Below are 16,768 nucleotides of genomic sequence, written 5' to 3' on the forward strand. Positions count from 1 at the left end.
ACACATGCTCTTTTACTAAGAACACTTCAGCGACTCTGTTATAAACTGTTTAAAATGCAGCAGTGTCAACAGTATTTGTCTCTCTCCTCAGTTTCCCCCACTTGTTGTGGAGTGGCCGTGTGCTGAGGACCATGTTGGACATCCTGCAGACGCTGTCACTCTCACTCAGTGCAGTAAGTCATGGCATAAAGTGGACTATTCATCAGTGTAGCGTCTTTCAGTTTGTCTTTATGCTTAAGGGATGTGTATACCGCAGCATTAATGGTGATATTTATGCTGCGATTGCAGGACATTCATAAAGACCAACCTTATTATGACATCCCGGACACGCCACACAGAATCACTGTCCCAGATACATATGAAGCCAGAGAGGTAATGTGTCTAATTCATCATCAGTGTTCATCACTGTGTACTGTCTTTACAGTTTGTCTTGACCTGTATGTATAATTTAAAATGATCTAAGATGTAATATGTCTGATATCACAGAGCATCGTGAAGGATTTTGCTGCACGTTGTGGAGAAATCCTTAAAGAGGCTATGAAGTGGGCGCCATCTGTGACCAAGTCACACCTCCAGGTAACATTTGATTTAAAACACTGAGGTCTGTACAGTTGACCTGCAACACTTAGTCGACAGAAAATGAATTGGCAACTATTTTGGTCATCGAATTTAAAGCAAAAAAGCCAAAAATTAGAGGGTTTTATGCTGTTTAAAGACGTCATAAGATCAAAACAGATGTTTAATTTTTTTTAAATTACATATTGCTTGCACTGATCGTCATCTCTACGTTAGTATTTGGCCCAACAGCAACACAGAAGTCGTTTTGTGGGTATTCTCAATGCTATTTTATAGTTTGGCTTTTGGAAAACATCCACATGTAGAGCACATATGATGTATACATTTCACATGTCTTCAGCTGCTGTACTTCATGTGGTCTTTTCCAGGAGTATCTGAACAAACATCAGAACTGGGTGTCGGGTCTCTCCCAGCACACCGGCCTGGCCATGGCCACAGAGAGCATCCTGCACTTTGCTGGTTACAACAGACAGAGCACCACATTGGGGGTAAGCCACAAACTTACTTTCATATGTTAATGCTTATTAATACTGCAATATCATTGGTTTATGTCAGGAACAAAAGTGGCTCAAGAATGGAGCCCTGTGGGACGCCACATACTACAGCTACTTACTTCAGTGCTTCTTCATTTATAGCTATACATTTGTTTCATAAATGTGATAGCAGTTTTGACATTTTGTATTATGTCCACATAATCAACTTAACTTCATATGCTCCCACCTGTAGTCCACGCAGCTGACAGAGAGGCCAGCCTGTGTGAAGAAGGACTACTCTAACTTCATGGCCTCCCTCAACCTCAGGAACAGATACGCTGGAGAGGTAAAAACCACCAGATCACGTCCATTATTTGAACAGAATACAATAGAATATATACCTTCATCGTTCACCATATAGACACAGTCATCAGAAACACTTAACACACTATCTGGCGAATTGTTATCACCTATACTGTGTTTAGTTGTTCTTAGTTGCTTGTTATTTTTCTGGTTCTGTTGGGACAAGTATGAAATCGTAATTTAACCATGGCTGAGACCTTCTGTTAATGATTGTAACGTCGTTGTACAATGTAATCATAAATCCAGATTAACAACAACAGCTGTATTGTGAGATTTTCTATATTGCCATTTTATAAAGTTAGAACTAGGGTTGGGTAATATGGAGAAAATTAAATAACACAATATGAAGATAGTGTAGGGTTGCTTACTGGTGCTTTCACAAAGTATTTACACAATTAGATTTGTTCATTCATTCAAACCTTTATTTAAGACTCCATAAATCAACTGAGGGAGACCTTCATTTTCAGTGATACTGAGCATTAACAAAGACATTAAAAACAATCGATAAGCAAACAAGGACCATCAAGCATGCATGCATGTATGAAAGAGATATGATTTTTATGATATATGATAATTTAAGAGTCTCAAATCACAGTATCAGTGGCTATTGATACATCACCTAGCCCTAGTTAGAAGCAACAAAATGCTTAATGTCTCAAAGTACAGCCTTAAAGCATCTGTAATACATTTAAATCTAGCTGTAAATGTATATTCTATACGTTTGTAAGACACGTAATGTGTCAGCAAAACTACTTTAACACTTGTACGTTGGAAATGCGGCGTCTTAGGAACAGACGCTTGTTTTCTGTAACTTTTCTGGTCCACATTGGAGCCTTGTTGGAGTGGTAATGGAGCCCTAGTGCAACCGTAACGAGATGCAGCTGGATCCTGTTCACACAAACACTTTCATACTTCTGCTTCCTGCTCACATCTCTTCTCTCTTGTCTGTAGGTGTCGGGTATGATCCACTTCGCCCAGGCAGTCCGAGGACAGTCGGATCTGAGCCGGCTGATGATCAAGCAGATGGGGGAGGCTTTGGACTCTGCACAGCCTGAGGCCTTCACTGAAGCCATGTTCAAACTGGCTGCCCTGCTCATCAACACCAAAGGTTACGCTTCATCTCTGCGCTGTTAACTCACATAATGCTTTGTATTAAACGCACGGCTCTGTGTTCTGTTTAAAATGTTCTGGACTTGTCTGACTGATTCTTTCTCTTGACTTGTCTCCAGACTGCGATCCTCAGCTCCTGCACCACCTCTGCTGGTCTCCTCTCAAGATGTTCACGGCACACGGCATGGAGACAGCCATCGCTTGCTGGGAGTGGCTGCTGGCAGCTCGTGTTGGAGTGGAAGTACCGGTACAGAGATGTTTTATTTTTTTCATTTCCTTGTCTTGTCAGTAAATTTGTATACACACTAACAATCTCCTCTCTTGGCCACCTAGTTCATGCGGGAGATGGCTGGAGCGTGGCAGATGACCGTGGAGCTAAAGATGGGCTTGTTCTCCGACGCTCAGGTGGAGGCTGATCCCCTGGCTGCGTCAGAGGAAAGCCAGCCTATCCCCTGCCCTCCAGACGTCACCCCTCACCAAATATGGATCGAGGTCAGACAAAAGACATTCTGCTGGGTTATTAATTCATGCTGCTATCAGTCTTCTTCCTTCCCACTTAACGCCATCTCATGTCTGCCTGTAGTTTCTGGTCCAGAGGTTTGAGATAGCAAAATATTCCAGTGCAGATCAAGTGGAGATCTTTGGCAGTTTGCTGCAACGCTCACTGTCTCTGAACGTGGGCGGGGCTAAGAGTAGCCTCAACCGCCATGTAGCTGCCATTGGACCTCGCTTCAGGTACATAAACACACACACACAAAGCTTAAAGATGATTCATGGTATGTTTTGTGGTCTCTATGTTTAATCTGTAGGCAGCCTCCTGTCACTTAATGTCTGTTCACTCTTTAAAGGGATAGTTCAACATTTTGGCAAATTCGCCTATTGCCGTAATCCCTATAGTCATATGGCTCAAGAACGTAGTTCCGAGTATTTGCTTCATGTGTTGTAATGTTACTTAATTATACATTATTATTTCATAGCGTGGTGAATGTGTAAGCTACAAGTTGTCCACAAGAGCGTTTTGGAGTCATTTGATGGTGTATTTGATTAGTTTTGAGGGAGAGAGGGACCTGTACCGTTCACCTCCATTTCAGCGGGCAGCTCTGCCCCAACGATCTCAGAACAGCACGCACTGACAATTAAAGGTAATGTACCTACTCATATGACTATAGGGATTACGGCAATAGGCGAATTTGCCAAAATGTCAAACTATCCCTTTAAGGGTTCTTCACAATAAGCTAAGGAAGTTGGTTTAAGTGTGCTGATGAAAAATCAAGTAGCATTTTGAGAGGCAGATGTGTCCATAGCGATGACGTCTCTCTGTGCTTCAGGCTGCTGACTCTGGGTCTGGCTCTGCTCCACTCTGACGTCCTCACCAATTCAACTGTGAGAAATGTGCTCAGAGAGAAGATCTACTCAACAGCCTTTGATTACTTCAGGTACTCACACACACTCTGTGCACACACTCTTAGTCAAGTGTAACGGTGCAGCAAACATTTTCATGCAGTCAATTAATCAGTGTAATATCTTTATGTCTCCACACCAGTGATAGTCTGATAGGCCATGGTGTAGCCAGTGGATTTCCAAGCCGAAACTTCCTCTTCTCGTTGTTCACAGTTGAATAAACCACTTGAGACAGGTCCAGACAACATTTTAGCCTATCTTTACAAACAGATATCCGCGAATAAATGTAGACAAAAAAAATCAATCGGACAAAAAGCTAATAAAAAACTAAAGAGTTGCCAGAATATAGCCGATTGGTTCTGAGATTGCATTTCAGCCAAGGCATTTCACGTCTTTTACTCTCTACACAGACTGTTTACCTGCAGAGCTTCAAAAGGAAACCAGAATGCTTCCTATACCAAAATCATGTACCGCTACATACAGATTCTCTATTCATGTGCACATATCTGCTGATAGAGATTAAATGTAGGGCTGCACTATTAATCAAAATATTACTGAGACTGCAATGTGGCTGAGTACAATATCCAATTTGCAGGAGCTGCGATTTTTTTGTTAAAGGCAAACTGTGTCATAACATAACATTAAAAATAAATCATTGCGGTGCTTAAGACATCCCCTGGCCCATAGATTATATTTCAGACACAAGAGAACACTCTTGTACAAGTACAGAAATCACATCGCCATCATTTTTATAGTTTTTCACTGATAATGAAAAATTACCATTCAAACTAAAATGGCGACTCGTATCCCAATTGTAACATCTGTCAGAATAATAACAATATTTTTACCTTATTAATTGTATGCTGACTCACAAAGAATATCTGAATTGCACAAAGCTTTAGTAAAACCATTGAAAGCACATAAAACATGATTAAAAATAGATTATATTGACTAACTCAACGACTGATACTCTAACTCTCCATTCTCTGTCCCTCCAGCGTGTCTCCAAAGTTCCCCACCCAAGGCGACAAGAACCTGCGCGAGGACATCAGCATCATGATCCGTTTCTACGCCAGCATCCTGTCTGACAAGAAGTACCTGGCAGCGTGCCACTTGGTCCCACCTGGTGAGCTTGGTACTACCCCAGCCCCGAGCACGCTCTCTGCCGGGATATTTGGATCGCTTATCGTGTCCAGCACTTCTCCGATTTCTATCTTAAGTAAGCCAAAAGCGGTGGAGCTCGGACTGCACTGCAGCAGGGGCATGCTTTTACGCCTGTCAAATTTGACGCTGTGTATCCTCACGATGCTGCTGATAGATCCTGGTATCTATCTGTGACACAAACCCATCTTTTTATAGTTGTTTTCTCAACAGCGTCCCTCTTATTTTCTTGCTGTTACAGCTTTTCCCCTTTCTCCTTATTCTATCTTACTCCTTTTACTTTTACAATCTGTTTTCTGTCTTTTACGTTAAGCAGCAGTGAGGAAAAGCGCAAATTTGTCAGCTGCGTCAAGACGCATGATTATTCATCATGTCAGCCCCACCCGTCTGCCCCTCTCCTCAATTGATCAACTCCAAAAGAAGAAACTACAAGTTAAAAATGTTTTTTCTTCCATCCCAGAAAATCCTCTCCTCTTCATTCCCGACGACCCAGAGAAAAGACATGGTCTCATTCTCATACACATCGAAGCGCTTCAGGTAGACGAGTCCTCTAACTGCTGATCCTGGATCAGATTAATCTACCAACAGCCCCCCCACCCTGCCCCCGCACATTAACAGGACCAGTAATATCTGACCCAGTATCAGTGGTTCAAGGCAACTTCTACCTACATGTAGATGCTGCTGGTTTTCCCTAGGGGTGTAACGGTACACAGGGTCATGGTTTGGTGCGAGTTCAGTACAGTGGGAAAAAAAAAAAATCAACAAATGCATGAGGATGTTTCTTTTCAAAATCCTCCTGCTAGGGACGAGGCAACATTCTGCCTACAAGCAACTTCAGTAAAATAATTTTATTAACAATAAAAAGGAACATTTCAAACACTTGTATGACACTATACGAACACTGAACTCTTTTCGAAAAGGCATCCGGTCACAGCAGGCTCTAAAACATATGTTATATAATTAAAAAGATACTAAAATACATAGAAAAATAAAAAATAACAACACCATGGGGCCCAAAAAGACTTTTTCTCATTGACTCACATGGTGAAAGACGTCCGTAAATCAGTGGATACATCTTTTTGTGCGTGACAACCTCTGCAAAATGACCTGTTTTACGATCAAGATTTGATCCATTTGGTCTGATAACATTTTTAAAATCTAGAAAAGCCTCACGATTAAATTATTTTATCCCCATTTAAGTCAGTGAAGAGCTAAAGGTTTTTTGGCTTCATGTGCTGCTGAGCAAATTTGATAAAAACGAATGTGGCCTTGCCTCCAACGCTGTATCCAGGAGTCTGCATGTTCTCCCTGTGTCAGCGTGGGTTTCCTCCAGGTGCTCCAGCTTCCTCCCACAGTCCAAAGACATGCAGGTTAATTGGTGACTCTAAATTGTCCGTAGGTGTGAATGTGAGTGTGAATGGTTGTCTGTCTCTATGTGTCAGCCCTGTGATAGTCTGGTGACCTGTCCAGGGTGAACCCTGATAGGCTCCACCCCCACATGACCCCTAACAGTATCTTTTGATAGAGATTAGTTCCCCCTTGGCTATGTTTAAAAGTTTAAAGGACCCAAACCCGTATGATCCTGGCTATCGGCACATCTGGGTGATGCCATGAAATTGCGTTAGCATGTTGGATTTTCATTCACATCCCCTGCAACGGTGGAGCCACACCAAAACACCTGCCTCGTCTCATACACAACTCTCTCAGGTGTTGTTGGCAGGTCTCTCAGCCCTGCTGTGTTTTTTAATTTTTGTTATTTTGCGCTTGCCACTCACTTGCAGCTAATCAACATGTTTTGCTAACGTCAGCACATGTTGCTAACGCCATACACCTACTTTCAGGGCAGACCTTGCGCTTATTAACTTTTCATTCAGCATTATGTGCATCAATCTACATAAAGTGTACACACACACACCGAACTGTGACCCTGTACTGTGATGCTTCGGCACAAATCCATGAACCGTTACAGCCCTAGTTTTACCTGCTTTCAAATGCATGACCATCACGACAGCAGAGGACTAACTGATGCAGCTCATCTCGCTCTGTAGAAGCTCCCTCATCATCGATCATACTATGGATGTTTTTTTCGCTGTTTAGAAGTCGTAATATTGAAGATGGCGCCACGTGTGGAGGAAGCTTCAACCTGTGATTTCTCTTCTTCAAATATACTCCAAGTTTATCTCTGCTTGTGTCTTGGCCATGCTGATTCCATTTGTTTGTGAACAGATAATCAGGACTCGTCCTTGAACAGTCTGTCGGTGATGAACGCTGCCGACCTCAGGAGCACCATGGACTCCAGCGCTCGCTCCCAGCAGAGCGGGCAGGGATGGATCAACACCTACCCACTGTCCAGTGGCATGTCCACTGCATCCAAGAAGTCAGGTATGGCTAGACAAACCTCCATCCTGAGGAGTTCTTTCAGTTTCCTCACCTTCTTAACATTCTTACCTGTATGTCTGGGATTCTGCCTGTGTGTGTTTGTACATGACTTCAGACTGGAGCAGTACCTGGGCTCTGACTGATGACGTCCACGTGAACGCAAATACAGATACAGATAGAAAACGGCTTAAGGACTTTAAGTGACACAGTGGTTTGACTTTCTGTATCTTTTCTAAGGCACGTCCAAGAAGAGCAACAGAGGAACGCAGCTGCACAAATACTACATGAAACGCAGGACCCTGTTGCTGGCCTTACTGGTGAGTGCTGACAGTGAATTATCATTTGCTGGTTTTAAACCCTGCTGCTCGTTATCCTCATGCTGTATCTCTCTCCCTGCTCATTCTGTCTCTCCAGGCCAGTGAGATCGAACGGTTGACGACGTGGTACAACCCCCTCTCCACTCAGGAGCTGGCCATCGCCACGGAGCAGTCAGTGGAGACCAGCATCGCCAACTGGAGGTCCAAATACATCAGTCTGACCGAGAAACAGTGGAAGGACAACGTCAACCTGGCGTGGGGTATCGCACCCTACCTGGCTATGCAGCTACCAACAAGGTTGTCACTCTCTCTCATGGCTCAGACATGGCTGTGGAAACCCAAAGTTATGGTTGTTCTCTGGAATTTTTTTTCAGCTGTTACCTCAAGTACTTCTGCTCAGCAAACGTGACGTGTTCTTGTTTCAAAATACACTTTTACGGACAAAATAACAGACACTGAAAAAACTGAATCTCCTTTGTATTTGATTATATTTAACTCCTTGGTTCCCAGGTTTAAGAATGACGCCATTGTTGCCGAAGTGACGCGGCTGGTGAGACTGGACCCTGGAGCTGTCAGTGACGTTCCTGAGGCCGTCAAGGTGAGAACGCTTCGTCTGATTAGCTTTAAAAATGTGTCTCTTATGTTCGTGAGTTAATATTTCCTCATACTGTGTGACCTTTTAGTTTCTGGTGACGTGGCACACTATCGACGCCGACTCTCCTGAGCTGAGCCACATCCTGTGTTGGGCTCCAGCCGACCCGCCCACCGGTCTGTCCTACTTCAGCAGCATGTACCCTCCTCATCCTCTCACCGCTCAGTACGGTGTCAAAGTGCTCCGCTCCTTTCCTCCAGTAAGTCACACACTCACAGGTTATTACAGTGCAGAAATACATACTACTACTACTAACATTACATTTGTTCATGTCTCTTTCTAGGACGCCATCTTGTTCTACATTCCTCAGATTGTGCAGGCTCTCCGTTACGATAAGGTGAACATGAACTTAAATAGTCGACAGAAATGAATCAGCAGCTGTTCTGATAACAGCTTGACTGTCAGTTGTGAAGCATTAGTCCTAAACTCTGCTCCTCTGTCCTGCTCAGATGGGTTATGTGAGGGAGTACATCCTGTGGGCGGCCCAGAAGTCTCAGCTTCTCGCCCATCAGTTCATCTGGAACATGAAGACCAACATCTACATGGACGAGGAGGGACACCAGAAAGACCGTGAGTAGAGACTCTGCGTTACAGCGAGGTTGGCTGCAAGTTTTGTTTGAGGAATATAGTGTCTTGGCGCTCACCTCGAACCTGCGTCTTACCAGTCTGCTTTCTGTCGGTCTCTTTGCACAAATATGAACACACGTTACACACAGACTATCTTCTTCTATTGTTTCTTCTTCTTCTTTTGGAGAATGCTGTCTCCACCTGCCTGGGTGTAACAACTTTTTGAGGGTTTCTATTTTCCCTTTTTCGTAAATTGGTGAGGACTTGACCCTCAGTCCCCCCATTACATGATTACATCCTTATATGTACTCAAACAAGGACGCCTTCTCCAATCAACACACAACTGTTGAAGCTGAACACTGGAGTCTGACCTCTGAAGCTCAAAACACACTAGCACCACCACATTGCGTCATGTGATGTGCGTCAAGTGCCGCCCCTGGCACACACTGGACAGGTGGCCCTGCAGCTCATCAATGGACGACCATGCAGAGTTATTACTACTCTTATTGAAAGATCTGTACCTCTTCCACCTCTGTGTTAGTTTAAAATCATGTGTGGACACTCACTCACTATAATTAAAGTTGATTTCTCACCTGAGGAGGAGATCTCCAGAGCGATGACTCGCCAGGCAGTATCTTTTTGGCCATTGTCTTTATAATGACGGGATTGTGGGTTGATTAGCGCGGGATATTTCTCGACCTCAACGAGTCTCTCCTCATCCATACTTCTTCATCACACGAGACACAGCAACAGCTACAGAGTTCTCTTTATACATCACTGGTGAGGAGAGGAGTTGAGCTGCCACATGAGCAGAGAAGAAGAGCTGCGACAGGAGCTGGTGTGTGCAAGAAGAGAGCGAGTGGGGGCAAAATGCATTTAATTCTGGGGCCGGCGAGGCTGGAGATAGGACAGTGGTGTGAAGTGTCGCAGGGCATCTAGCCACCGCCGGTGCAGGGGTGTCCATTGAAAATAATAGGGGCATATTTTTTTACATGTACCGTTTGCCGACGGTGTGTTTTGGCCTTTAATGTCATTATTACTGTGATGTCACATGACGTGGTGAACTGTTGAGCTGCTGTGATTTCTTTCAGGTGTTTTTCATACTAAAATGGCATCTTACAGTGCAGCTGATTTGAGATTAAAGTGTGAAGAAGAGTTCAAAAACTGTAATGAAAACTTTGAGGCAGTTAAACATGTAGCTTAACAGCGGGAACAACTTCATTCTGTGTGTTCATAAAACATTTAATTACACATTTCATTAAGTGTACTCCTTGTATTTCCTTCTATCGGCACCTTTCTGCTGCTCTGTGTGAGGTTATTGTGATAACTTGTCCTGTTAATGTGTAATTATATAATCTGCCTCGTGGGAACACCTGCATTAGGCCCAATTAAATCCAATGAAGTTGATGTAATCACATTAATTCCTGCCTCATTAATGTGTTCAGCGGACATCGGGGAGCTGCTGGAGCAGATGGTCGAGGAGATCACAGGTTCTCTGTTGGGTCCGGCCAAAGACTTCTACCAGAGAGAGTTTGACTTTTTCAACAAGATCACCAACGTGTCCGCCATTCTCAAGTAAATCATCACCGTTACGCCACGAATCGTGATAAAACAAGGGGAGGTTTCTGTGGTAACGTAAATCCTGATTTATTTGTGTTTTTCCAGGCCGGTTCCAAAAGGAGAGGAGAGGAAACGGGCCTGTCTCAAAGCTCTGTCAGATATTAAAGTCCAGCCAGGTAACGTGCTCTTCCATAGTCAGTGTGGATGGATAGTTAAAAATAGCGACAGTGACAAAAACACAGTTGCCCGTTGTGCTGTAAAAAGGAACTGTTTTCGTCTGTCTGTTTTATTATATTCTTCTGTGAAAAACACGAGTTATTGAAGTTGAGACTTCAGTTGTGTCTCTTCTTGTTGTTTTTTAGGCTGTTACCTACCAAGTAACCCTGAAGCCATCGTGCTGGACATCGACTACAAGTCTGGAACGCCCATGCAGAGGTAAAACACAAGATTTTGTTTCTGAAGCATCGGAGCAAAACAGGATGCTACCTTCTCTCTATTAATCTCGTGTTCTGTGTCATCACAGCGCTGCCAAGGCGCCCTACCTGGCCAAGTTCAAGGTGAAGCGCTGTGGGGTGAGTGAACTGGAGAGGGAGGGTCTCCGCTGCCCCTCGGACTCTCTGGAGGACGGAGAGGAGAATCCAGACGGATCACGCAGGGTCTGCTGGCAGGCTGCCATCTTTAAAGTGGGAGACGACTGCAGACAGGTACCTCGCTTTCCTTCCAGCTCACTGAACTCATTCACTGTGATCATTTCTCTTGTTGTGACCCTCTTGTGTTCCTCCGTCTCCAGGATATGCTCGCTCTGCAGATCATTGGGCTCTTTAAGAATATATTCCAGCTGGTGGGCCTGGACCTGTTTGTCTTCCCTTACAGAGTCGTGGCCACTGCACCCGGGGTAAGACTTCATGTCCCATCACTCCCCCTGAATCCAGTTTACTCTTATCTACTGTAAATATTATTATTGTCATGTCCATCATAATCATTCTTTGCAGGTTAAAATTAATCCAGAGAGTATCTTTACAATCTAGTTAATGTCAGCAGTGAACAGCTTGTAAAATGATGTCAGTTTTCACTTTTGTTATGCCTCCGCACCAGCAACCGCTGTGGCTGTAGGCGTTATGTTCTCAGGTTGTCCGTCCCATGCTTGTGAGCGATATCTCAAAAAATACTTAAAGGGAATTACTTCAAATTTGGCACAAACGTCCACTAGGACTCAGCGATTAACTGATACGTTTTTGGTGGTCGTAGGTCAAAGGTCAAGGGCTATGTTACCTTGTCTGTCTTATTCTTGTGCACGTGATATCTCAAGAACATCTTCAGGAATTTTTTTCAAATTTGGCACAAACGTTCACTCAGAAATTTTGGTGGTCAAAGGTCAAGGTCATCATGACCTTGCATCCATGTTGTTCTTGTGACTGCAGTTTTTCAAGAACGTTTCAAGGGAATTTCTTCAAATTTGGCACAAATGTCCACTTGGACTCAGCGATTAACTGATACGTTTTTGGTGGTCAAAGGTCAAGGGCTATATGACCTTGTCTGTCTCATTCTTGTGAACGTGATATCTCAAAAACATCTTAAGGGAATTTTTTTCAAATTCAACGTCCACTCAGAAATTTTGGTGGTCAAAGGTCAATGTCATCATGACCTTGCATCCATGTTGTTCTTGTGACTGCAGTTTTCAAGAACAGCTTCTCAGGAATTTCTTCAAATTTGGTACAAACGTTCACTTGGACTCAAGAATGAACTGTTTAGATTTTGGTTGTCAAAGGTCAAGGTCAGTGCGACCTTGCATCTGTCTCAAGAACACGCAATATCTCAAGAACACCGTAAGGTAATTTCTTTAAATTTGACACAAACATCCACTTGGACTGACGAATAGGTCAAAGGTCAAGGTCACTGTGACCTCACAAAACATGTTTTAGGCCATAACTCAAGAATTCATGTGCTAATTATGACAAAACTTGACACAAATGTCTAACAGGATGAAATAATGAAGTGATGACATTTTATATCCAAAGGGTCAAAGGTCAGCTTCACTGTGACATTGTCATGTTCTGCATAAAGCACTTTTCTGGCCATTGCTTAACGTCATGTGTCAGGATCAGAAGGGGAGACATTTGGTCAGATACTTAAATGAAAATGTAACCTGACTGGTTCGTGGAGGCATACAACCATGAAGTGGTAATCCTAGGTTCCCAAAAAGTGGTTTAAATTCATAAATGGCTCAAATTAGAGACATATTTAAAACCTTTTATCACTTGTGGGTTCGGTCTATTTGCTGCACATCATCACATCCCCATATTTCAACAGTTACACTGGTTAACAAATCACAATTGATGGAAATGAATTTTTATTTCATAATCATGTCTCTATTAACTCATCCTCTTTTTCCTCAGTGTGGCGTGATCGAGTGCATCCCAGACTGCAAGTCCAGAGACCAACTCGGCAGACAGACGGACTTCGGGATGTACGATTACTTCCGTAACCAGTATGGAGATGAATCCACCCTCGCCTTCCAGAAGGTGGGAAGACTCTAACCCTAACCCAGAAAAGTGCTCGCTCTAACCTCTAACAGGACTTGTACATGTTTACACATGAATGTAGAGTTGCTCCTCCTCATCAGAGCTGCATCTCATGCAAAAGATGCATCAGAATGTGAAACAGAGGTCACTGCTACAGGTAGCCCTCCAGTAATAGTTTTCTCTCAGGTTTCTGATTAGTTAACATCATCTTCATTTTTGCTTTTGACAGAACTCCAGTTGTGTTTTCTCATCTTCATTTGGACAGAGATTTTTTTATAACAGTGCTCGTGTGGACGTGAATTTTTTTCGAACGAAGGGTGGAAAAACCCTGTTTGCAAAGATACCCATATACGTGTGAACTAGGCCAAAGTGTAATGTGAGTAAACATGAGCTGAATTTTACTGATGTGTTGCTGTTGTCCTCGGTATAGGCTCGGTATAACTTCATCCGCAGCATGGCCGCCTACAGCCTCCTGCTGTTCCTGCTGCAGATCAAAGACAGACACAACGGCAACATCATGCTGGACAGCAAGGGCCACCTCATCCACATAGGTATGATACACTCATATATGCGCTCACTGTTTATCTGTGGTGTGGACTAAGATTTCATTTTGGTTGTCACAACATTTTCATTTTCTTTTTAAATGTGATCTCTTCTGCCTTGTTTTCCTCAGACTTTGGCTTCATGTTTGAGAGCTCTCCTGGAGGTAACCTGGGCTGGGAGCCGGACATCAAGCTGACAGACGAGATGGTGATGATCATGGGAGGAAAGATGGAGGCCACGCCTTTCAAGTGGTTCATGGAGATGTGTGTCAGAGGATATCTGGCCGTACGGTAAGAAACTGTACATATAAAGGTCTGCAGTAGCTATCCATGCTGTTAAGAGATTATTTATCCTCCACACTTTGTTCTGGGAGAAAAGAGCTGAGAGATGTGAGGGTTTGAAGTCTGTCTTCTACTCAGAGCTTTGATATGATGGATTAACTTTGTGACTTTGACTTATTTGTGTTGTTATTCACTTCTTATGTGGACATGAAGACCCTACATGGATGCAGTGGTTTCTCTGGTGACCCTCATGCTGGATACAGGGCTGCCATGCTTCAGAGGACAAACCATCAAACTCCTCAAGTAAGTCCAACAGTAGGATGTCTGTAAAACATGTAGAGACCTTACTTACTACTATAATAATAATTATTATTGTTATTATTATTAATTGTTGATGTAGTCCTTGTCAGGGACACTTTAGGACAGATTAGCGTCTACACTACAAAAGATATGTGGTCAATATACGTCCCAGACCACCTCAGCAAGTGATTTGAGTGATGGGATCACAATTCGTCTTGGTGGTTGTTAACATTTGTATTTAGAGCTGTACACTTGAGATCAAATTACTGATCTCCTGCGATTAATTGACTAGTCGACTACTTTTTGCAGGTAGTCAATGACTACCAAAATAAAATGCAGCAGTCGTGATGCTGTAGTTGCCCCAGTGTTTTGTTTACAGCGTCTTGTGCTGCCCCCAAGTGGACAAAAAAATAATTTAATCCATGAATGGGTACGTTTTTATGCCTCCACGCTGGCAGTGGCTGGAGGCATGGTGTTTTGGGGTTGTATGTTCATCTGTCCATCCCATTCTCGTAAACACAATATCTCGAGAACACCTAGAAGGCATTTTTTCAAAATTGGCACAAACGCTCACTTGGATTCATCAATGAACTGATTTGATGGTAAAAGATCAAGGTTACTGTGACCTTGCGTCCGTCTCATTTTCATGAACACAGTATCTCAAAAAGGTCTTGAGGGAGTTTCTTTTTTTGGCACAAACGTCCACTTTGAGTCAAGGAATAATTGATTAGAATTTGGTGGTTGAAGGTCAGAGGTCGCTGTGACCTTGCAACCATCTCATTCTTGTGAACGCGATATCTCAAGAAGGCCTCGAAGGATTTGTTTCAAATTTGCCATAAATATCCAATGGACTCAAAATTTTAGAATTTGGTGGTCAATGGTTGAGGTCACTGTGACCGTGTATCCATCTCATGAACATGAACATGATATCTCAAGAGGGCCTTGAGGGAGTTTCTTGAAATTTGGCACAAATGTCCTCTTTGAGTTAAAGAAAAACTCATAAGAATTGGGTGGTCATAGGTCAAAGGTCACTGTGACCTTGCACCCTCCCATTCTCATGAATGTGGTGTCTCAAGATGACCTTGAAGGAATTTCTTAAAATTTTGCACAAACGTCCACGTGGACTCTACAATAAACTGATTAGAATTTGGTGGTCAAAGGTTATTGTGTCCTTGAGTCCCATTCTTGTGAACACTATATCTCAAGAAGGCCTTGAGGGAGCTTCTTACAATTTTGCACAAATGTCCTCTTTGAGTCAAGGAATAACTGATTAGAATTCGGTGGTCAAAGGCCAAAGGGCACTGTGACCTTGCACCTTGCATGTTTTCACAGACATGGATGTAAACTGTAAGAGAAACTTCACTGGTGGGCGGCGGCATACAACCACAGGGCAGTAATCCTAGTTTTGTGTTTGTCTTAATCAGAGGACGGTTTAATCCTCAAATGAGCGAGAAAGAAGCTGCGGCGTTCATCATCAAAGTCATCCAAAGCTGTTTCCTCAGCAGCAGGTAAGAAAAATCACATCTGTCTCTCTGACATGACATCATCATGGCAACATTAAAATAAGTTGCTAGCCCGTAGGAAGTTTCCTGTATAACATTGTTGTAACTGACATATTTTCATCACCTTGTTTTCAACAGGAGCAAAACGTACGACATGCTGCAGTATTACCAGAACCAAATTCCTTACTAAAGTCTTCTGCCGGACCTCCACTGTACGTCCAACACAAGCATCTCGACACAAGCAATGCAAACCGTCTTTGGGGCGGTTTTAATAAAGCGGTGGGTGCACTTTACATGTGTATCCATGTGTGTACACCACTCTGAGACAACGACACGGCACTTTGATCCTAATGCTTCACTTTTATTCTGTAAATTGTTGGATTTTATAACGTACCTCTGAGTCTTAGAGAACTTCTTGATTTAACTTGGGAGTAAAGAACAATGTACAACTTTTACCACAAGAGGTATTTGAATCACCCTTTAAGTATTTTCTTCTTGATGCTGTTATTTGTTACGGACACTAACTGTCACACGAGAGGAAGATGGCCATAAGGGGAGCCATATTTACAGTGTTTGTCAAAGCAGCTGTTATCATCGTTATCATTTCATCACTATGCTGTTATCGACTTTTATGCACTTTATAGATCACAGTATTTCATCGGCTCATCCTGCCTATACGATCACAAGCTTAAACAGAGATTATACGACAATAATCAGAGATTAAAACAAACTGCCTGATCAATAAAACCGCAGTATTTTTTATTCAAGCTGATCAATGCAGGAATCAATCAACATTTAATCTAACTGTAGTCTTTAGGAATGTATTCAGAGAATCAAACATAATTATGCTGTAATATTTACTGTAGAATATTTACTGTAGAACCACATCGGTCACAAGTATTTTACTGTGATTCACGTGAAAATCGTAGTTACGTGTGAAGGACATATTAATCAGAAGATTTTAATAACTGTGCTACTTTGATGCTTATCCTCAAAGCCGTCACGTTTAACCTCTTCATGTCAGCTTTTAACTTTATATTAGTTATTTAGAGGTGTTTTTT

General features: G+C 42.8%; 1 protein-coding gene across 2 annotated transcripts in view; it reads left to right on the forward strand.

Annotated features, from left to right (window-relative positions):
- pi4kaa (phosphatidylinositol 4-kinase, catalytic, alpha a) overlaps positions 1-15,982 on the forward strand; it is a 37,844-nt gene extending 21,862 nt beyond the window's left edge. The window contains exons 26-54 of one of the 2 annotated variants that reach the window (XM_050053811.1): positions 92-173; positions 289-372; positions 487-576; positions 945-1,064; positions 1,303-1,395; positions 2,364-2,520; positions 2,642-2,769; positions 2,856-3,014; positions 3,106-3,257; positions 3,851-3,958; positions 4,922-5,142; positions 7,311-7,466; positions 7,701-7,780; positions 7,878-8,077; positions 8,291-8,378; positions 8,464-8,631; positions 8,716-8,769; positions 8,882-9,002; positions 10,445-10,574; positions 10,665-10,735; positions 10,922-10,994; positions 11,083-11,263; positions 11,350-11,454; positions 12,956-13,081; positions 13,512-13,632; positions 13,755-13,914; positions 14,119-14,208; positions 15,630-15,713; positions 15,846-15,982. In XM_050053811.1, the coding sequence (XP_049909768.1) occupies positions 92-173; positions 289-372; positions 487-576; positions 945-1,064; positions 1,303-1,395; positions 2,364-2,520; positions 2,642-2,769; positions 2,856-3,014; positions 3,106-3,257; positions 3,851-3,958; positions 4,922-5,142; positions 7,311-7,466; positions 7,701-7,780; positions 7,878-8,077; positions 8,291-8,378; positions 8,464-8,631; positions 8,716-8,769; positions 8,882-9,002; positions 10,445-10,574; positions 10,665-10,735; positions 10,922-10,994; positions 11,083-11,263; positions 11,350-11,454; positions 12,956-13,081; positions 13,512-13,632; positions 13,755-13,914; positions 14,119-14,208; positions 15,630-15,713; positions 15,846-15,897 (3,454 nt within the window). In that variant the 3' untranslated portion in view covers positions 15,898-15,982. The remainder of the gene's footprint in view (positions 1-91; positions 174-288; positions 373-486; positions 577-944; positions 1,065-1,302; positions 1,396-2,363; positions 2,521-2,641; positions 2,770-2,855; positions 3,015-3,105; positions 3,258-3,850; positions 3,959-4,921; positions 5,143-7,310; positions 7,467-7,700; positions 7,781-7,877; positions 8,078-8,290; positions 8,379-8,463; positions 8,632-8,715; positions 8,770-8,881; positions 9,003-10,444; positions 10,575-10,664; positions 10,736-10,921; positions 10,995-11,082; positions 11,264-11,349; positions 11,455-12,955; positions 13,082-13,511; positions 13,633-13,754; positions 13,915-14,118; positions 14,209-15,629; positions 15,714-15,845) is intronic. The other variant, XM_050053812.1, reaches the window with a different exon arrangement.
- The last annotated feature ends 786 nt before the right edge of the window (positions 15,983-16,768 follow it).

Source organism: Epinephelus moara, chromosome 9 (assembly GCF_006386435.1).
Source record: "Epinephelus moara isolate mb chromosome 9, YSFRI_EMoa_1.0, whole genome shotgun sequence".
Lineage (NCBI taxonomy): Eukaryota > Metazoa > Chordata > Actinopteri > Perciformes > Serranidae > Epinephelus > Epinephelus moara.